The sequence below is a fragment of the Haliotis rufescens genome, unplaced genomic scaffold (assembly GCF_023055435.1).
Source record: "Haliotis rufescens isolate VD_foot unplaced genomic scaffold, xgHalRufe1.0.p SCAF_1, whole genome shotgun sequence".
In the NCBI taxonomy this organism is placed as follows: Eukaryota; Metazoa; Mollusca; class Gastropoda; order Lepetellida; family Haliotidae; genus Haliotis; species Haliotis rufescens.
Genome location: NW_025963779.1, coordinates 17,525,941 through 17,549,416, shown reverse-complemented (window position 1 = coordinate 17,549,416; position 23,476 = coordinate 17,525,941). Strand labels below are relative to the sequence as shown.

Below are 23,476 nucleotides of genomic sequence, written 5' to 3'. Positions count from 1 at the left end.
CGTGTTACCAGACACCGCTTTTATAAATCTCTCAACCCGTGAAGATCCGGGTTAGAATTGGTCTTCAGCAACCCATGCTTGTCGTAAAAGGAGACTATCGGGATCGGCTGGTCAGGCTCGCTGACTTGGTTGATGCAGGTCATCGTATCCCAATTGCGTAGATCGGGGCTCACGGCGTAAATCACTGGATTGTCTGGTCAACACTCGATTATTTACAGACCGCAATATAGCAGGAATATTGCGGAGTGCGGCGTTAAACAACAAACAAACAAAACAATACTTCGCGATTATCAGCGGGAGTTACACTGCCTGCGAACCAGTTCAAGGCCAAGCCATCAGAATAAGGTGTAATTGGTCAACTAGTATCAGAACTCAGTGGAACCTCGTGAATCCAGATACCTTCATACTCGGGACAACAGGTGTGAAGAAGTAATATTATTATTAACAATGTTCTTGTAAATACGGATAGCCTAACTAACGGGGGTCCCCCTGGATCTTGATTGCGACCTCCCCCCCCCCCCCCCCCCCCCCCCCACAACGTTGCAACATTGCCCATACATCCCAAAACACAGTCACGATATCTCATCACATTAAGACAAATGGGAAGAATCTGATTGCGTCATTTAAACATAGAAGAATATGATATACAAGGCACATTGATATCATTATATCCACTTTGATATCTTTCTATAAACATTTATATCATTAATCCACTGTCAAAGTCACATAGAAACTATACACAAATATATATCTCAAACACTTCATATTTCTACAAAACAACCACAATGTTCTGCCAAAATAAAAATGTCCTCGTTCCCAAAAATATCCCCTGATTTATGAAGGTTCCGTCATATTTTGGCACGGCCCTGTATGTACGAATGCGATGAAATAGCACTATTTCGACATTTACTTGTGCAGTGTACATTTTCACAAAGTTGCCACATATTACAAGATGTGCTGCACAACAGGATTAGTTTATGTTAATGTGTAACAGTAAACCATCTTCAACCATATTTGTGCCCACAAATCTAGTAGGATTGTCATGTTTTTCCTTTCAACCAAACAACAGAAGGGTCGTATTTAGTTGTACTAGATTTCTCAAAGGTAAATGACACGAACTCAGTTTACAGTAATAATCAAACAAATGACTAAAAAGCAAGAAATAGTGCCTTGAAAAGAACTGCTTATCCGTGAACGGGAAGTTTCTGCCCTAATCTATTACAAATAAAGCTGCAATTTATATTGTCAAAATGTTTCCAAAATATATTTTAAAAACAATTAAAAACAAACTCAACCCGCATAAAACAGGTAGTTTCAGGTATTTGAATAGAGACTGCCTCAATGAACATAACAAGTATATAACTCGCGACATCTGGTATCTCAAAGTGTCTGCTATTCCGATCCTAAGACACATGGTATAACATATGTTCAAATCGACATGCGTTCACAGACACTTTGAGATAACAAACGTTTTTTTATGTACAACCTTACCAACGTTCTAAAAAAGAGCTCCAACGTTTAACATAACAAACCTGCATTGATATGGCAAGAACTGATATAGAAGAATATCAACAATATTTACACATGAACACATTCTTTAACAATCTCGGTTACCACATTTACAACGTGTAACAGTAAGTTACAAAAACAACGATAATATATAGATATATATTTATATAGGATATGACCTTACATGGGCAGTGACAACAGATAATGCCATCCACGCATCTGAACCAATCACCCTTACACAGTGCTGCTTGCTCTCGTAAATAGGTTATCCATAATAGGGGCGCTACCACTTCCCAGCCCTGACCATGGACAACAGCGTTAGACCCCTACAAGTGCACGCTGGGACATTCTAGAGACCTAATTGCATTGTAGATGGTGTGAAAAGTAAGCATTACAAAAAAGCGTGAGTGAGTGAGCGAGTTGGGTTTAACGGCGCTTTTTACAGTATTCCAGTTATATCACGGCGTGTCAGCTTAATGTGGGAGGAAAGCCCGAAGTGATGCAAGTCTCAGACGTTTACCACTTCGGTGAAACCCACGAGCACGGGAATGGTGCTGACAAACCTAGGAACATAATCGGGGTGAACCGGGATTCGAACCCACAATCATAGGTTTCTGGCGTGTCGAAGGGACGCAACTCTGCACAGCGAATTGCGTCGCCTCAGACGACTGGGCCACCCGTGCCCCCTACAAAATAGCGTGAAGTAGGCAAAGGAATAATACCAACATATGTCACACCTTTGGCAGTGTACGTTTAGATGACTATGCTTCATTAAAAATAGAGAGTGAGTGAGTTGTATCAACGCCGCTTTGAACAGTATTCCATATATGTCACGGTGTGTCAGCTTAATGTGGGAGGAAAGCCCGAAGTAATGCATGTCTCAGGCGTTTACAACTTAGATCAAACCCACGAGCGCGGGTATGGTGCTGACAAACCTAGAAACATAATTGGGATGAATTCATTTCAAATAAATTAAAAGAAAACGCTACCTGTCGTCAAGCGGACATGAATCTCACTGTGGTAGGTCTACTAACGACAACAACGGAGTTTGAACCATATAGTGCTTCTTAATTTTACAGTGCTTCTGATATTGACAACTGAAATTTCGTTAACACGACGTCGACATGTTGTTTACGACGATATATTCTTATGGTCCTTGCCGAATGGTTATTGTCAATATGGTCTAACATGACACTCCGCTTGTTTCGAACTATGGCTAACTGGATACATTTTTGACGATCTCCTCGATCTCGAGTTAACGAGGTACCGTTGTATATCAAGTGGCAAAACATCGAACAAATTCAACCAGTGCTTTTGCATTTTATGCTAATCCTCATTCAGTGCGAGAAGAAGTTCTTTTGATTTAAATGAATTTAAAAGTAGATTTGAGCTCATTTGTATTGTATCACTCTCACAAGATCATACTTACCCAAAATAAGATTTGTCAGAGGATTATAAAATGGCAACGATGAGGTTTGCGTATTGCAAGTGTAGTATTGGAAGCATTTGGCTGAAGAAATAATGAGGTCAATCATATTGCGTCCGGTAGGTGTGGAAGACCTTATTAATAAACAGTTATAATTACATATAAATTTATGTTCATTAAATATGTGTCAGAGTTTAAAAATATCGTATCACAAAGTAGAAACGCTTAGCAAAACAGCTTCTGAAGATGAGGGTTCTTGGAAAATATCTCTATTACTCACGTTCCTCAGTCTGAAAATATTACCACACACATCATTGCATGATGATCAATACAAAAAACCTTGATGGAAGACTGCATACATAAGAAAAGATCATTCTGTATCAATGCTCAGATTGCTCCATCCCCGACCCGCGTATGTATAACGTGACTATAAAACCGAAGTTGAGCTATCAACTCCAACAATAGAGGTTCGTGTAAAATGCTTCAACAGTCGAGCCATATATCTCATTTCCAAAGCCAAGAGTATAGCGAGATGCTTCAATAATGCAGATGCTTCAATAGTCGAGGTGAACATAATGCCCAAAGTGGAGGTTATGGTGAAATGTTTCAACGGTCGACCCACATATACCATTCCCATAGCCTCGGTCTAGTTGAAACACTTCAGCCAGCTTTGGTTATACATTCAGGAGCACCTTGTCACACCTTGTCCTCTACTCTTCACAGCAACTGTTCCCCAGCCGCTTTAACACATTCAACCACACTACCATAGTCTGGCACAGACCGCGTTTTGTAGTAGTTCTTAACAGCTGAGGTTTAACTAACCCCTGACACAGTCAAATCGATCTTTCAATAACCGAGGTTGTAACACGACAACAGCTGTCCAAGATCTCAAGGCTGATGACACAACATTTCAACAAAACACTGTACAACATCATTCAACACTCAAGGATATCATACAACGATTTTCCAATACATATCTGCATACTTATCTCATAACAGAACAGCATTCTAAACAAGCCAGGCAAAACAATACAAAAGTCTGTACACCATGATAAATTCCAGTAATGAAAACACATTATACATTCGTATATATCCAACAATGATATGAAAAATCAACAGCGGTTATCTCCCTTCATCATCACAAGGAGCAATCTCCGTTTACAAAAGTCAGTAAGAGTTGCCTCCCATTACTAAGAGCGCACTCCCTTGGCTATGATTGGCTCTCTCACATCACCTTCAACATCGTCCTTGGCAACAGTTTCTTCCGTCTTTGGCGAGTCATCGGGGGTTTCTGGGGGTCTGTACAAACGCAACGCCAAAACGAGGAAAAGCCCGGAAAATATACAAGTTCCTATCATCAACAGGAACAGGTTCCTCGCCATGGTGTTACTGTCGTACACCCAGCAGGAGAGGCGACTGTCGCACTTCTCTCGCCACACAACACACGATTCGTCCAGCAAACGGCCGTACAATATTGGACCGGGAACGGTACCTGGTGATGAAGAAATGCTTCATACTTAAAAACAAAGAACCACGAATAGATAGCTACATACATATACAGTAAAACCTCGTAAAGTCGAACTCAAGTATATCGTTATCTTACAGCGCATTTGGCATGGATCTAAAGATGGGTAAATATGTGTAAAGTCACAATGCGTAGCGCGTCATTTAATGAGATCACACTTAAGCAGACGTTTGGGAGAAGGAAGATTTGCAAGTCAGTATGTAAAAGGTTCTCATATAATTCATTACAATACACTAACGCCTGGTCAAATGAAAGTATACACTTGAAAATTGGATCTGGCCAAAACATTAAAAACGTTATCAAAACGTTGCTTGGCTGAAAACATATCACATTTGTAATATATATCACCATCAAATAACCATTTCATATTTTTATTTATAATTAAACCCAAACATAGATGTATACTTTCGTTAGCCCGGCAGTTTAATATTAACTCGTTTTCTCGTAAACATTAATCAGATGCAAGACTCCAGGCCCCCCGAGTCACTTCCCCACCTCCCTCACACTTACCAAGCAGTCGCACAATCAGTAATTTCACACCCTGGGCAAACGTCTTGTGTTCTTCCGGTACACATCTGGAGAGACGGGACAGAGTGAGTGAGTGAACATTTTGGCAAGCATTTGCTAAGGACCAAAATAGTCATCGCTAGTCAAAGGTGTGGTGCTTAGCAAATGTTGAGTAGCATGCATGTCACACAACAGTATAATAATTACGTGAGTATGTACAGTATGAGTATGATGATAAATCAGTGGGGTTTAATGCTGCTTTTCGCTACAGTCAAGTCATATGGACCAACTTTACACATTACTCCAACGAGTGTCATCAAACCACGAAAGATTGGCGAGCGAAAGCTTTACCCACAAAGTTCCCCCCAATAAAGAACGAAGGTCAAAAATTATCTTCTATACGGAGTGAGTAAGTCAGTGAGTATGTTAGGCTATACCTTCATTGACATGGGCTACCTTATTTTGACTTATAGCATAAATTCCCATGTTGTTTTTTTTCTAGTGAACAGTTGACTGGTCTTTGTATGTGTTTGTGACGAATGCCACCAGAAGGATAGGAAACTCTCGCGAATACCTCGTATCATCAATATTTGATAGTGATTCCTAAACACGTGTTCATGATGTCGAGTCATACAATCGACTTTCCTTTCAGCAGAGATTTTGTTAGGAACATGGGAAGGGTATTGTGGCTTGTATTTACCTGAGCTGCACTGAGTCCCCCGGCGCCACAGGGATGAAGACGAAGAAGATGAGGACGAACATGAGAGAGAGGAAGACGTATAGGAGGGAGCACGATTCCCTGCAGCCCTTACTCGTCACCTCGACGCTGGAATTGGCGAACGTCGGGCTCTTCACGCAGGCGCAGCCGCTGTAGTTCTGCGAGGACAAACACAAAGCCATGAATCACTCTTGGCGACAACACAGTCACCCAGTCAACCTCTTCTAAACACTTCTCCGACAGATATCTTATCTGCGATCAGTTAGTAGACTAATAATCCATGTAGAAGAAGAAGTCTTTTGAAGAAAGTGTAAACTCATTACAGTAAACTACGGTTATAACGAACTCAAAGGGACCACTAATTTTAGTTCGTTATAACTGTAGTTCGTTATAGGCATATATACAGCATAACAACAGCAAATTTTAAGGGGGAAAAAGTAAGTTCGTTATATCCGTCAATTGGATATAAGCGTGTTCGTTATAACCGTAGTTTACAATTGAAATTAATCTTAATATTGGTGTCGTCACCTTCCTATGTAGTGTATATTTATGCAGAATGTGACTATAACATTCAGTAATCTTGCTCATCCTTCAATCGATTCATTCTACTCTTTTATTACAGAATTGGCTGTTGGCGGTTACGTAGGTTCCATATCACATTTCATCTTAGCAGCCTCACCCCATTCCCCAGGTCTTTTGAACAGCCGGCGTGACACGGCGTAAAATACACATTCCCCGTGGGGTCGCACACCGGCTCGAAGACGTCAGTGCTGCAGCGGCAGTGGGCGTTACATCCGACAGTCAGCTCTACTGTGTAGGGGGTGTGGTTGAACCTGGTGGACAAGGGGGAGATGTACACAAAGAGAATTGTGGTTGAAGATAACAATAAGAGCTTCGTGTACCTTTCCCGCTGTGTGTAGGTCAAATCAAAGTACTTCTCCACGCGTCTCATTGCAAAAACCAACCTCGGACAGGACAAATACGAACGATCTAGTCATCTGTCTACTATTGTGAGGAGTCTACACTATGTCTATATAACTTAGGTTCTCATAAAAAAGTAAGGCTTTGTTAAAACATCAACTGACATAATATACTCAAATATACAGCGACAGTAAATTTTCTTGCTAGAGTAAATCCATACATGGCTACTTCTGCTATTGGTTCTCATGAACTGTAATCGTGCTCCAGTTCGTCAGCTTGGCTCCTGAAAGTTTCTAGCGTTTGGCTTCTGGTCACACTGAGGCACATGTAGCACATTTGGTGGGCCCATCGCAAGTAAGTATGCCTGGTCACCTCCTAGCGCCTCACAAGCAGCTTGGGTTGTATACTCCCCGGGGAGATGAGAATGTAAAATCGAGTGCACACTGATCCAATGACCATGGTAAATATATGCAGCGCTTCTAGCACATAATGCGTATGGAGTTATGCGCTCTACAAGCGGACTGTTATGATTAGTATAAGTAAGCCCTATAAATATGGAGACTACACTATCATGAGGTCTCTGAAACTCATACTCTGCTTAGCCATACAACTTAACCTATATGATCGACTCTAAGCTTGTTCCATTGAACCTAGACTAAAATCTAGTCTCTGAAATGAACACATCGTACATAAAAAAACAGTTGTTCAGTTATCTTAATAAAAATATAATAGAAAGGAACCCAGTGACTCTCATGATACATTCCTGATACTGCAGTGATCTAGACTTGCCAAACATTATAGACTTGCATGGGCTGTATTTGATATATATTTGTATCAGGGTCTGTAAGACAGACTACATTGAACCTTTCCTTGGGCACTAGGACACTTACCCTTCGTACGCTCTGTCTATGCCGGAAATAATTTCTTTATCACATTTGAGCCATAAGACGGAGCTGGACACCAGGGCCCCGAACACTCCGACAATGCAGACCTTCATGGCCCCTCTGATGTCCAGCTTCAACTTCCGGGTTATGATGCCCCCCACAAACTGACCACCGGCGGCACTGGGCACAACTGCTATACCTGGACAACAAGAAGATAGAGGTACGATACATAATGTTTCTTTTGTTGTTAGTGAGTGAGTGAGTTGGGTTAAACGCCGATTGTAACAGTATTCCAGTTATATCACAGCGTGTCAGCTTAATGTGGGAGGAAAGCCCGAAGTGATGCAGGTCTCAGACGTTTAGCACTTCGGTGAAACCAACGAGCACGGGTATGCTGCTGACAAACCTAGAAACGTAATCGGGGCGAACTGGGATTCGAACCCACAATCATAGGTTTCTGGCGTGCCCAAGGGACGCAACTCTGCACAGCGAATGGCGGCGCCTTTTGTTGTTAGTGTCATATTCACAACATTCCCAAGTCTATGACAGCGGCCTGTAAATAACTGTCTCTGGACCAGACAATCCCGTGAAGACCCGGGTTAGAACAGGTCTTCAGCAACTCATGTTTGTCTTAAGAGGCGACTATGAGTGTCGTAACAGGCGACTAACGGGATCGGGTGGTCAGGCTCGCTGACTTAGTTGATGCATGTCATCGTATCCCAATTGCGTGGATCGATGCTCATGATATCAGTCACTGGATTGTCTGGTCCAGAATCGATTATTTACAGATCGCCGTCATATAGTTCGAGTAATGCTTATTTGGGCGTCATACAACAAACAAACCAGACAATCCGGTGATTGATATGCGCAACCCTCCCCAACGTAAAATCAATGCAATATGTGTATACATGTTCTCCTTTAAAGAAACGACAGGTCGAAGATATTTGGAAAGTTGGAAGACCTTTGAAAAGGTAATATTATTACATAATTCTTATCTGGTGGCAAGCTATGCCTGCTTTGGTCTGTACCTGTTAACATGGCAGCGAGTGAAGCTGATATTTTGTATTCATTCTCTATAAACTTTGGCAGGAAGGTGGCGCTGCCTGCTATCACGAGGCCCTCCATTAGCATACTGAGCGTCATGAAGCAGAACACGGGATTCATCAAGAGGGTGTAGAGCACGCGGAGGAGGTCAGTGAGTGACCCCTTCTCCCCGACCCTGGCTGCAGTGTGGCTGGACGAGGTATGGGCCTGGGACCTCCGTGTGGCACTCACGTATCGGGCGGCTGGAAGATCAAGGACGAAGGTCAATGTTAACCAAGATCATAATTATATCAGAGTTGTCTGCCCTTGCATTTCACAGTTAGAAAGGTTGGGTTGACATTAAACTAAGGCAAATTAAGGCTTTGAATGTGCTTAATTATATCAGCTTGATAAGTCCAGCATAACTCATTTATAACTGTTCTTTACGGAACAAACGTTACGTCGTAATGTTGAGAATGTAGATGTTAGAACATTTAACTGATTAAACTTCGTATTTCGTAATAATATTCGCATGGATTTGTAAAGAGCATACTGTTTATACGAGTTAAAAAACAGTGGCATGCAAGGAGGGTAGACTCACAAGGCAGTTCTTTTCCATAGCCGAACAAGGGTAAGGACACGACCAGATTCAAGATGGCGCAGACGAGGAACGTGAACCACCAGGCCCCGACCCATCTGGGGTCATCTGTTGTGATATTCAGGCTGCACACAAACACGGAATTCACTGAGGATTGGTCATTGTATTAACAGTGCAGGCATAGGTCATAGAATGGTGGTTGTGATGAGAGTTGGTGTATAAACGTATTGCTGTGCGTACTGACCTTGAGGTGTTGACTGTGTCGAAGTCGACGTAGTAGCTTAGGAACTGCCCGCCTATGACGAAGCCGAGCCCAGGGCCCAGTACTGAGCATCCATACAGAATACCTGTGTGGTAAGATTGTGTGTCAAGTATATGGGAACTTGTTTCAGAACATGGGCCAGGTGCTGTGAAATGGGGTTTAACGTCGTCGTCTTCAATTTTTAAGATTATTCCACATATGTAGCTTCGTGCATGCACGTTTAAGATGTGTACCCTCTCAGACACAATAACAATGTTTCTGAGCAGACCAGTCCTTTGTGTCATCTTCTGAATGCCAAACGTCAGGCAAGATAACAAGTTCTTTTAACGTTTTTTTTGTTTTTGTTTGACACGGTCAGGTCATTCAAACACGTCCTCCGCTCCGGGACCGCCTCCGTGGTCTAGTGGTAGATCGTCCACCCGGAGAGCGAAAGGTCCTGGGGTTGATTCCCGTCCGCGTCATACCAAAAGACGTTAAAAGATGGTACGTGTAGTTACCCTGCCATTAAGGGGATAAAACAAGGACTGGTCGGCTTGGAGTCAGTATACAGTGTCTGAGTGGGGTATTTATGTTAAACTGCGACATGGTATCTCAATGGGCTAGCACTATAAAATCGGCACACACACACACACACACACACACACACGCACGCACGCAGGCAGGCATATCACTAAGTGTAATATCTTGGGAAGCGACGTCAAACGCCCTTTCACCATCTCACTTTCCACTCAGGGCAGACGCTCTATCCACTAGACTTGGACGCAGTGCACAGAGCAAAGAAGAAAATATGATACAAATTAATATATGATTTACTTAGCATCACCCAGATCTATGCCGGACGTCATTCAACGGATACACAGATGATCCGTTGATCCACGCCGGGCGTCACACAATGGATACTCAGAACATCAACTGATCAGTGAGTGAGTGAGTTGGGTTTAACGCCGCTTTTGACACTATTCCAGTTATAGCACGGCGTGTCAGCATAATGTGGGAGGAAAGCCCCAAGTGATGCAGGTCTCAGACGTTTACCACTTCGGTGAAACACACGAACATGGGTATGGTGCTGACAAACCTAGAAACATAATCGGGGTGAACCGGGATTCGAACCCACAATCATAGGTTTCTGGCGTGCCCAAGGGACGCAACCTTTGCACAGCGAATCGCGGCGCCTCAGACGACTGGGCCACCCGTGACGCCCCATCCACTGATCAACGACGGATGCCTTACAACAGATATCCTAGGCATCCATTCATCAGAGACTAACGCCATACAAGGAATACTCAAATGGTCAGTTGATAAAGGAAGGTGATGAACGACGGACGCAAATAAGAGCCGCTGATCAACGCCAGACGCCGTCGCCGGACGCCAAACACGGATGCCAGCAAAGCCACCAAATGAAGACTGCAAACAGTTTTCATTAGACTGATATGACCGATAGTTTAACTCCTTCCAAGAGATGCATGCAAGTGTGTGACGTCACAAATAACTTACCTAAATACAGTGGAGTAGACTGGGACGGGAGACTGTCGTCAAGGAGTGCCACGCCCACTGTGTACACGGTGGTCCCCCCCACGCCGTGCAGCATCTGACCCAGGATGAACACATAGAGGTAGTTGGATAGGTAGGTCTCGGTGTCCTGAGCGCAGGTTGTGGTGTTCGAGGTTCCTGCAGCAAAAGGTTAATAGTTGCCGTATTGTTCAGTCATACTTTTAGCCAGCAGATATATATTTGAGCCACTGAGGCTATGAATTTGTTTACATATTTGGCATTTCAAGCTCGAATGATGTAAATGAAAGTTATTTTCGGTTAAAACATAACCCGGAAAGGGAGATAACTGATCCTGCCTTGGTGACATTGAGCGAAGTTACAATATCGTCAATATCGTCAGTTTTCATAAACGCCGAAAAACATTTCATTCCATCTTTTTTACTCGAAAAAAATAAATTGCCCCAGAAAATTCTTCACAAAAATGATTAAGCTTCAGACTGCTGAAAAATGAACTTGTCTGCCACAAAAATTACATTTGCTGCAATGAGTTTTTCTTTAAAAAAATATAGTAATGCTCATGATTTTATTAAAACATATATCTGCTTTTGCAGCTGTAACTGAATAAATATCTATTCTCCAGAAAAAATCCCCGGCCCCCCTCAGAATAGCACATGGTCGTTCCCCTACTGTCCCCTCTCTGTTGCAAATATGTACATGCTGTGATGCGCATTGCCCATGTCCCTAGGGGGGTGGAATGTTTCAGAAAGAACAGAAATATCAACAGCAATCAGACGCCCGTTATACCATTGTGTTCACAGAAGCTTTGATCTAGTTCGCCCAGTTCGTACGCGCCGGTGGTGAAGTGCGGTAGGGACATGACGAGCGACCCCATGGCCATGATGACCCCTGCCCCCGCCACCCATCGAGCCTTGTTCCTCCCAGACGCGTAGTAGCTGACGAACACCCCCAGGATTCCTGCGGCGATGTCGTAAGCGCTGGAGATGAGGCCGACTTTGGCGCTGGGTAGGTTGAACCGACGTTCAATAGACGTCGTGTTGACATTGTTAATTCCGTTCACGACAAACCCTGTAAAGAAGAAAATACATATTTTCATTTACATGTACCTAATCCGACACTACTTTGAAATCCCTCCAGATATTCAAATTACGACATTTCAACAGACCTTTAAAACACCGCAAACTAATATCTCCCCAGCGGTGATTGCGAAGAAACCCGTCCCACTCTTGATTTGTGTTTTTGCGTATTTTTTTATACCAAACTGATGGCTGCCAAAAAGTGTGGAAAAAATGTGTCTCATTACGCATGCGTAACCTTCTCAATTGCTTATGTAAACAAACTGGAGACACGTTTCGCATGTAGACGTGTCATAACTGTTTCAATAGCCATGTTCATTGCATCCATTTTGAGATTTGAGACTGCCCTATCGCTAACATCGCTTTGCGGGAAAGGGTCTTCTGGTACTATACTGCCGCTATCAGTGATACACATATGTCAATCAGCGACGTTGTATATTGCCAACATGTCAATCAGACAGTGAGATGTACATAGCAAGCGTGTCAGTCAGACAGTGATATGTACGACTTGAGTGTACTTCAATGAATTTAGGTCATTTATCCCATTACCCTAATCAATCAAATTTAGGAGGACGTGTTAACGTGGTAAATATGAATATTCATAAATGTCACGATATTGTAGAAATTTCCCATGTGTGAAGTCTTCGGCCACATGAGCACGGAGAGAATTTGTATGAAAGTAGCATAATTTTATATTATATCGGGTAACGGGAATAGACAACTCAAGGGTAACCGTCATCCACGACTACGGGCAGATATCGATATTAAAATCCATGCATAATACATATATTTTATTAAAGCAGTTTTAATTCATTGACACGTTTAATGAACAGCTGTGTTATAACCACAGGTTATATACCAATGCAGCAGCTGGATTTTGTTGTTATTCAAATTATGTTGTCTGTTTCATCGAAATTACTGATCATGATCAAGTGTGTATTTGCGTGACTGACTCGCGAATGTTCATTTCAAAGCCTCGACCTTTGCTCGGAAACATTACTATGTTTAGAAAATAAACAACGAGCTGGGAGCAAATTATCTAGAGATCTGTCGAGAGCGAATTCGTTTTGAGAGTTCCGAGACTTGGCGAGATAATTTTAACATTAATTCGGGTGAAAAAGGTTATTTTTATATTATCAATAGTTTTTCTTTCAATAAATTCTCACTTGGTTGATGCATGTCATCGTATCCCAATTACGTAGATGCCCATGATGTCAGTTACTGGGTTGTCTTGTTGAGATTCGATTATTTACAGACCGCAGTCATACAGGATAGGTGACATATTGCTGAGAAGGCATTAGACAACAAACAAACTACATAAGGCGGCCACCACCACCCCTTGGGACAATGCAGGGACGAGAGGAACATGTGGTCATGAACGTGAGAGAAGATCCTGTCGACGATGAAACCTCGTACACATTCAGTTAGGGAGGGTCCTTGGCGGTAACCACCCCTCCATGTGTATGTACGTTATCCATTCGGATTGATGCGACAGTAACAGCACAAATCAGCAAATTTCCTACTATTCCCATTCAGCTGTCATTGTGGCCTTGACCCCCATTTCAGATAAAAAGGACCGGGAAATGTTACCTATTTCAAGTAAGCCATTAGCGGAGTGGCATTACACAGTACGAACTGCAAATATGTAATTTTTGATCATATTTTAATTTTGTTTACATTCGCGATCATGACTGATTAAGATTAATCGACCTATCAGATGTTGAAATTCGAGTAAAATGAGTGGATGTTAGATATTAGGTACCACTCTATGCACGTTTGAAATTTCAGGATGAGTGATAGTATGATTATGCATAACGCAATAGACACGAAGTTAGACAACAAATACACGAGTCAGTGGGAGTATGACAATATGCTTCTGAAATATGATACGGGTTGTTTCAGTGGTAGATAGCACATTGAATTCGCTCGAATCCTTTTAACTTCTGACACTGGCATTTCCATATCAACACAACGCACGTCATAAACACATCTGAGCGGGCTACAGGTCGCAAATGTTTATCGTCTCCTTATCACACATGCTGGTTCCAAACTGGGGCAGATATGCATGGTGTTATGTTGAAATATACTGAGAGAAACGAATAAGGGAACAAGAAAGGATATAGCGTTACTCTCAGTGCATTCGAAATAGCGCGCATACAATTTCAGCACTTGTTGGAATCAAACGTTGTCATGTGCTTGTGTGCATTGTTTCCAACGCGTATTTGTTAGACAAGGCTGGGAACCTATGATAGCAAATCGTGTTACAGCGTCTAAAACCACGGACTTATATGTTACGGTCATACAAGTCCGTGTTAAAACTAAGTGTTTTCCATAAGTATATATTCCACCATTGTCAGCTGTTGTACTCTCTTGTTTCAATTCAGAAATAGGTAGATTGTTATTAGACGGTGTCCGATAAATGCATCAGAGTAATGTACGTACATGGAATCGAACCAGGGTAGATGGCGTGTCGGGATCAACACCCGACCTACATTGCTAAATCTTCATAACACTGAAATGAGACAAAGTGTAGTAGACGATGAAGACGTCGTGTTTTGGATTTCCTCGACTGGTTATCTAGAATGCATGCGCACTACGAATTGGCTTTACAACGCTTGCCAAGAATGAGAACGACTCCAAGCCTCTTCACGCGTAGTACGAAAACCAACCATGCACATTATCGATTGTCCGACATCCTGGTTCCCTGGGTAGGGAAGATGGATGATTCTCCGTCACCATGGATGTCGACATGCTTAACTATACGAGGGCTGGTAAAAAAACAACAACAACAACAGTATAACTTTTTCTTTCTCCTTGATTGAATCTTCAAGTTGAGGGATGTCCAAACCTCGGGTCATCATCAAGGCTTGTTCTCCCAGCCTTAAACATAGCTGACCAACAGTGGAATAGCAAGGGCACATATCCCCATACTGACATGCGGTCGCGACATTCTTGGGTAGTACTTTTCTCTTAAGTCAAAAACTTGATGCCTGCTGGGAACTCGATCGTTCTTTTCCATTTCTGTGTCCATTTGGACCCCTGTCACGTTCAACTGGCTGTCAGTAATATTCAAACGGCCGCAACAGACTACATACACTTGCAATGAACTACTCAAACAATGTACTACATAGTTCACTTTGTAATGGCCCATAGTTGAAAGCTAGTCAGGCTTAGAGCTTTTGACAAGCCCTTACCAGTATCAAATTGCAACGTATGTCATTTCAACGTTTTGCAACAGAAAGCATATTTTGAGTGGAAGGTAAATACATGATTATAAATTCCATAATTCTTGTCGGCGAGATCAAAGAGCCGTCCATGATCAATTCGACTGATTGTGCCGTGTTGTCACGTGACCTCACATTCGCTTAGCTCAATTAAAAGTTTTCGTCAAATCGGTTGAATTGTCAACACATATTATTCTCATCACACTGTTTTTCGTAAACCGTTGTTATAAAAACAACTGTGTGTGAGTGTCATTTCTGTCTGTCTGCGAGGTCACACTTGCCGTTTCATCTCCCAGGCAATCATGTCGGGTACTGAATACAACTAATGCTTTTGTTCCTGTTCCTGTTCCTGTATACTGTGGTTTTGTTATATGTAAGTGTACCCTTGTAGATCCAGGTTAGAATAGGTTTCAATTGCGTGTATCGATGCTCATGATATCAATCACTGGATTGTCTGGTCCAGACTCGATTATTTACAGACCGCCGTCATAAATCTGGAATATTGCTGAGTGCGGCGTTAAACAAGAAACAAACATGTAGGGGACACGGGCGGTCGCAATACGCTGTACAGAGTTACGTCTCTTGGGAACGCCAGAAACCTATGTTCGTTGGTTCGAATCCCAATTCGCCCCGATTACGTACCCAGGTTTTCAGCACCATTCCCGTGATATTGGGTTTCACCAACGTGGTAAACGCCAGTGACCTGCATCACATCGGGATTTCCTCCCACATTAGGCTGATATGCCGTGATATAAATAGCATACTGTTCAAACCGGCAAACCCAACTCACTCACTATACACACTGGGTGAGAGTATTCAGTGCACATCTTTCCAGTTCTTCATAAATACTCATAAGAATAAAGAAATAAAGGGATAATAATTAAAAGATAATCCAAATGAAATAATGTTATTGATTCAGTTGAATCAGATCTTAAAAGGAATTGCTTAAATCATTCCATAATTATCATATTGTGTCCAAAACTAAGGAATCGTGTCAGCATTTAATCGGGACACGATCGATTCATAGTGCCAAGGCGTGTCGGTTTATGCATGTATTAATGACACTTAATTGACGCGTAGATCAACATGCCTAACAACCATTATTGCATTTATGCAACCTACTAGCCTCAATAACGAATTTCGCCTCAGTAATAATTCATAAGCACACTATTCAACGCACCGGGGAGGGAAATAATATACCTCGCAATACACCTTCTTTAATAACGCCGTACTCAAATATCAACATTCGTTTTGAGACCCTTTGTCATGCTGATAGAGAGCTTGTGTTGCAGAAGCTGGTGGGCGGTAATGACCGGCGAGGCCAAGTCACCGACATCAATCTGGTAATTGGTTCCGTTGGTTCCACAGATTCTGGCATATGAATCAAAGACTCCCACAATCCAACGTGCAGTAGAAGATTACGGCTGTAAAAGTAACACACACCTACTGAGTTATTGTGGGCAGCTTGGGTCACAGTGAGCCAGCTGACCGATTTATTTCCGCTAAATCAGCGAATTTCGTATGCATTCTTTTTGTAGACTGTCGTTACTATTTTTGACATGTGACATATATTTAAGGTGTCGGAAAAGCCGAATGGTTATCGGGTGGTATGATTTTGTGTTTGTTCGTGTTTATTCTTTAACGTCGGATCTGTCGACATATATACTATGAAACTTCATGAACACGAAATCGTAGGGGTCATAGAAAATGCATCGAGCAAACCGTTATTCGAGATAAGATAAGTGTCGATACTCGTATTAGACCAAAATGTTCAAAATGTACTTTCTAGATTTGTCATTGTAAATTAACGGACTGTTCACGAACTCTTGCCTAGTAAGCTCCTGATTACCAATCGACCTTCAAAGGTACATTGTTCACAAATTTTGTTTGTTTGTTTGTTGTTTAACGCCGTACTCAGCAATATTCCAGCTATATGACGGCGCTCTGTATATAATCGAGTCTGGACCAGACAATCCAGTGACTGACAACATCAGCAATTGGGATACAATGACATGCATCAACCCAGTCAGCGAGCCTGACCACCCGATCCCGTTAGTCGCCTCTAACGAGAGGCATAGTCGCCATTTACGACAAGCAGACCTATTCTACCCCGGATCTTCACGGGTCTTGTTCAATTCCTCTATTCAATCATATTTACGAAATGAGACACCCGCCTTGCTTGTCTAAGAGGCGGATAAATGGATCGAGTGCTGGGACTCGGTTACTTGGTTGATTGCGTGACATTGTGGCGCGGGACACGCGGCGCATAATATCATTTACAGGACGATCTGGTCCAGGCTTGATTATTTACAGACAGCTTAAATAATTATTAATAGCTAGAATATTGCTGGCTCTGACATTACGCAATAAACAAACAGTTCAAATGACACACTTGTCACTTCTCATCAACAATGATACATCGTAAACATAATCGCCTTTTAAGTATGTTAAGTGCAATATGTTTGTGAACGGCCGCTACAAGTGCTATGCATAGATAAGGTTGGGAATCCCTCGTGTTATGACAGACGGAAACGCCACAGTCAGCAAAATATCGTCTATTTGAAGTCAGCCTGTTTTATCGATCTACTGTTATCATTAGGCGAGGAACATGATACATGATACACCAGACATAACCTTCGAGATAATCTTCTAAGGTAAATCTTCTAATTCGGTGGCCAAAGCAAGACTACGCCTCCTCAATTCTGACACAGTCTGACACCCTTTCCGCATCACAGTCAGGGCGCCAGTTTTGCATAGGCAAGGGAGATAAGTCTGAAGGCAAAGGCGAAAGGGGGTACTACGACTTTGGGGAACTAACAACGATTGTATCCAGTGGCGTTGGAGTCGACTTACACCATCCAGGCATAACCACAGAGACGGGTCAAGAGTTGGGAAAATCTCATTTAAACCTGCCAGTGAACGACATTATTCGAGATATGGTTCAAGACAATGTTACTGGTCTAGGCATAACCTTAATCTGCGGGTAGCCTAATGGTTAAAGTGTTCGCTCGTGACGTCGAAGGTCGGGCTCGATTTCCCACATGGGTACAATGTGTGCAGCGCATTTTCGTGACACATCCTTAATATTGCTGGCATAACGCTACAAGCGGCTGTTTAACAGGTGTTTAATAACAGTGTTTAAAAGACCAGCCTGCTCGATAGTCCGAGGCGGTCTATTTTGCTGCCGGACGGTCAGTTTTAAAACGTTGCACGCCCGAAGGTCGGGCTTAATTGTTTTCCCTTTATTACCTAAGCATTCTAGTTTTAATTCAATGTAAAAGGTAAATTTACTGTAAACGATAAAAAACATTATTGATGAATAATATTTCAATGATTTCAAGTTACTAAGTTGATAATCCACCAGATAATTGTTATTTTCTGAGAACTAACAGCAAACAGTGCTCTTCTTATGTTCACCCTTTAGTTAGTTTTGTTCGTTAGTCCAGAGCATTCTGGACTGGCAACATTCTATCTGGTCTGGTAACTTTGCAAAGTTGCCAGTCCGGTCGTCTGACTGACATTGTGGGGAATTTACTACGCTTCAAATAACGACCCTCCACTTGTCTTGAACTGCGGATAACTAAGCAGCTTCATTTCGAATGGACAGGTTTTACTGTGCCTTCGTCTATCCTTGACCTCTTGTCTTTCAAAAAGCCACAAATACATTTCAAGCAATGGAAGCAATGTTTTGGAAACAGAATAAAACGTCTAAATACAATCACGTGTCATGTATTATGTTTGAGGGTGTAAGCATGTTTTCTTTAACGCCGCCTTGAACAATATTTCAGTCACATCACGGCGAGTCAGCCTAATGTGTGAGGGAAGCCGAGTGTGATGCACGTCTTAGACGTTTTTCACTTTGGTGAAACCAACGAGCATGGGTATGGGGTTTGACACATCTAGAAACAATCAAATCGAATCTAGAATTCGAATCAGTGATCATAGGTAAGTGCACGCAACAAGGCGAATTGTGGCATCTCAGACGACTGGGCCACCCGCGCCATCCACGAGGCTGGCAAGGGTATTCAGGACTCGGCAGTGTAGTATGCGGGACGTAAATAAAAATGTCCTTTTTGACAAAGGACATCGTTATATACGTTATTTTTAGTAACTAAAATCAAATCGCACCCAATGCTTTTGAGATTTGTGTTAAGTAGTATGCAGGATTCAGGGATGAGCATTGAGATGTGAAAAATTACTTGGCATTCGGGATTCTGCGGAGGATGTAGCACTCTCACCTACCATGTTTAAAACCCAGCCATGTTGGACACTCCTGTTTAATCGCCAAAGTGATAAGGACAAGAAGCTACTTACCTAGGATCATACAGTAAGCACACAAGAAGAAAAGCAGGCACTTTGGGTTATTGAAGACTTGCAGCCAATCAGGACGGTAGCTTCCGAAACCACACCTGACGTCATCGTCAGCCAACGCTTTCGATTGGTTGAACTCAGGTAGGTCCGGTATAGATTGTTTGCCTTTCTTCTTTCCATCATCTCGAGCGGTCAGTTTCAAGGCATTGCTCCATTCATCATCGTGACCACTGTTTCGGTTGGACGAATCCATCATATCGCAAAGGCTATCAAGTCCCTAGAGATACGGGCACGGTAACGTTAATAGTGGCTAGTCCGAGCTTTGTGTAACATCCCATCATGTTTCCTTTGCTAATTCACCACTTTCCTGCGGAGATCTGTAAAAAAAAGGACAATTCATTTGTTTACAAGAGATATCGTAAATTGCCTTGGCACATTACGTCAATTGTTGCTGATAAGAAAGGCAGGTTCAGTCGACTCAGTACACAGGTCCCTGTGTGTAAACACTGCTGTCAACTTTTTCCACTTCATCAATTTAATCACATAACGTTCCTAGCCTATTCCAGAGTAAACATCCTGCTACACCCGACCCGCGCCTTCCCGTCACTAGGAAACCAATTTCTGAAGTCCATTTTTTTAATTATTTTGGTATGATATAAACAACGTGGTGTAATTTGATTGACGTAACGGCAAACACAAGTTGCCAAGATGGCACAATGCATTAGATGCTTGGTACTTTGATGACGTGGGTAAGTTTGCCTTAACGTCGATTTCAATTATAGCATTTTCGTTATATCGCTCCGTGTCAACTTGACGCAGGAAGGAAACCCGAAGTGAGGCAGGTCACAGACGCTAACATATTTGGTTAACCCCTCGAGCACATGTGCCGAGCAGAAACGGAAACATAATTAGTGCGAACTGGGATTCGAACCCACGCTCCCATTTCTGGCACGACGAAGGGACGCAACTCTGCACAGCGACTGGGCCACCGTGCTTGAACTACTCTAGGGGTTTGTTTGTTTGTTTGTTGTTTACGCCGCACTCAGAAATAGTTCAGTTACATAACTGCGGTCTGTAAAAATATGCGTCTGGGCCAGACAATCCAGTGATTGACATCATGATCAATGATCTACAATTGGGATACGATGACATGCATACATCAGGTCAGCGAGCTTACCCACCCGATCCCTTTTACGACAGGCATGAGTTTGCTGAAGACCAATTCTAACCCTGACCTTCACGGGGGACAAGCATGAGTTGCTGAAGACCAATTCTAACCCGGACCTTCACGGGGGACATGCATGGGTTGCTGAAGACCAATTCGAACCCGGACCTTCACGGGGGACAAGCATGAGTTGCTGAAGACCAATTCGAACCCTGATCTTCACGATGGACAAGCATTGGTTGCTGAAGATCAATTCTAACCCGGATCTTCACGATGGACAAGCATGGGTTGCTGAAGACCAATTCTAACCCGGATCTTCACGGGGGACAAGCATGGGTTGCTGAAGACTTATTCTAACCCGGACCTTCACGGGGGACAAGCATGGGTTGCTGAAGACCAATTCTAACCCGGACCTTCAAGGGGGACAAGCATGGGTTGCTGAAGAACAATTCTAACCCGGACCTTCACGGACAAGCATGGGTTTGCTGACGACCAAGGGTAACCCGGATCACTACGGTGCATAATGTTGACAAACCAAGGTTCACCCGTGTATCCCGTTCTAATAATGACTATAAAGTCGCAAATTAACGTGAAAATATTTTCGAAAACAATATCAATTCCTTTCATCCAACATTGTTTTGAAAACAAATCCATACATTTGCCAAAATATTGCAAAATTTATGTTGATTGAAATCAATATTAATCAGGCATCACAATAATGTACAAGCTGGAGATACCATAAACTTATTATACCGTCCCGGAAGACCCCAGCTACTTTCAAATTGTTTATATAATTGTAGCAAATAAACGGCGCGACTCCGGAAGGGACCCAACAACAGAATGACGAGACAATCAAGTCAGCTCAGTTTTCACCAAATCCCCTCATCTCGCCAAATCTCGCCAGCTTAGCGTAAATGGTATGTTGTTGTCTCGTCTGAGGAGACCGGAAGGCAGGCTTGTTATGGCGGCAGAACGTCACAGTTCTTCATGGAAATAAACTCAAAACGAACGGTTTAGCGTTTCTCGATCGATAACCAAGCGCTATGCTTCTTTCTACGTGCTGCGGCGACGAGATTCGTACCAATAGTCGGCGACATGAAGTGACTTCTATGGAATTATCACCCGTTTTCAAGCAAAGCCCAAATGTCTGCCAAAGTCGTCAAATCGGCATACCTTGACACGATGTACAGGACAGCGGAATTTCAGCTTCCAGGAACGGTAATCGACTTAGCACGAGCGTTCTTTCGGGCATTTGTCTTTCGGATCGATATGTGAGAAGATATTTGTCCCTGATTGACTTTGGAGATATTTCTGGCTCAATTTGGCTTGTTTCGTCTGTGTAATTTAGGTGTTCTCGAATATCGAGCTCATTCACGTCCAAAAATATTCATTTGATTTGGATGTCAATAACCCTTGTATTAATTTCATTCACAAACAACTGTTACCCTCAAACTGAGAGTGGATGAACCCCGCAAGGGCCGTGACAGGGTCATATCGAAATGAGATCCGCTTTCAAGACACGATGTAATCTGATTCTATACTTGCTTAGTAATATCGTGCTTCAGATTTTGAACGTTCGATTCTCCGTCTCGTCAAGGAAGTCATTCGCCTGGGGAGGTCATCGTTTTGTAAGGATGATTAAAGAGAACATTGGCAAGTAGCAAAGTACAGCAATGCACAGTGCCGCGGGCAGTGGGCCAATCTTCTCGCATTAACCAGTAAACATACAGCAGGACTAGCAGATTTTCACAGGGAGAAAATGAAATAATTCTCATAGTAGATGCTATTCTTATATGCAAGTTTTATGCATGTAGTTTATATCGTATATGCACGAGACTACTTTATGTTCATACGTGTCTGTACCACAAGAACCACTAACGGACTATATCGACTGATTGATCTTAATGAATATCTGAGCTGATCTAATGTAACGTCTGACGAGGACTGGCTTTATCAAACGGAATATCTGATCTGATCTAAGAGAACATCTGAACCGGAATGATCTGATCTAAGAGAACATCTGAACTCATCCGACCTAAATGAATATCTGAGCTGACCTAATTTCACGGAATACCTCATGCGCACTGACCTTATTTAATGGAATATCTGATCTAATGAAATGATTTGAACAAACGGAATATCTGAACTAATCTGATCCAACGGAACTCCTGAACTGATCTGATCTAACGAAATTCCTGAACTGGTATGATCTAACGCAATATTTGAAATGATGTACTCTCACGCACATCTGAACTGATCTGATCTAACGAAATTCCTGAACTGGTATGATCTAACGCAATATTTGAAATGATGTACTCGAACGGGATGTCTGATCTCATCTGATCAAATGCAATATCTTATCTGATCCAACAGAGCATTTGATCTTTATTACCGGAATATCTGGACTGACGTGATCTAAGGGTATACCAGAACTGGTATGATCTAACGGAATACCCGAACTGGCATTATCTAACGGAATACCCGAACTGATATGATCTAACGGAATACCCGAACTGGTATGATCTAACGGAATACCCGAACTGATATGATCTAACGGAATACCCGAACTGGTATGATCTAACGGAATACCCGAACTGGTATGATCTAACGGTGTTTCTGAACCGATATAATCTAGTGGAATATCTGAGGAGCATGGCCCGAAAGCCTGCTATAAGTAATACAGGAACATATCTTACTACCCATGTTTCAATATCCTGTTCCGTTGTGTCATGCAGACTGTGTGACTCACAGTTATAATACAAGCGTAGATTCTCCATGCAGCTAATGTACGTACATCACACCCATATCACATCCCCAA

The 23,476-nt window shown here is 42.5% G+C and overlaps 1 protein-coding gene across 3 annotated transcripts in view; it reads right to left on the bottom strand.

Moving 5' to 3' along the window:
- Positions 1 to 2,075: 2,075 nt before the first annotated feature.
- Positions 2,076 to 23,476, bottom strand: part of LOC124149857 (solute carrier organic anion transporter family member 4C1-like) — a 57,865-nt gene continuing 36,464 nt past the window's right edge. For all 3 annotated transcript variants that reach the window (XM_046521688.2, XM_046521697.2, XM_046521679.2), the window contains exons 2-12: positions 19,497 to 19,870; positions 11,669 to 11,950; positions 10,868 to 11,041; positions 9,356 to 9,458; positions 9,115 to 9,236; positions 8,519 to 8,776; positions 7,497 to 7,689; positions 6,365 to 6,518; positions 5,668 to 5,843; positions 4,971 to 5,035; positions 2,076 to 4,427 (exon numbers count right to left, since the gene is read on the bottom strand). In XM_046521688.2, coding sequence (XP_046377644.1) covers positions 4,126 to 4,427; positions 4,971 to 5,035; positions 5,668 to 5,843; positions 6,365 to 6,518; positions 7,497 to 7,689; positions 8,519 to 8,776; positions 9,115 to 9,236; positions 9,356 to 9,458; positions 10,868 to 11,041; positions 11,669 to 11,950; positions 19,497 to 19,749 — 2,082 coding nt within the window. In that variant the 5' untranslated portion in view covers positions 19,750 to 19,870 and the 3' untranslated portion in view covers positions 2,076 to 4,125. The remainder of the gene's footprint in view (positions 4,428 to 4,970; positions 5,036 to 5,667; positions 5,844 to 6,364; positions 6,519 to 7,496; positions 7,690 to 8,518; positions 8,777 to 9,114; positions 9,237 to 9,355; positions 9,459 to 10,867; positions 11,042 to 11,668; positions 11,951 to 19,496; positions 19,871 to 23,476) is intronic.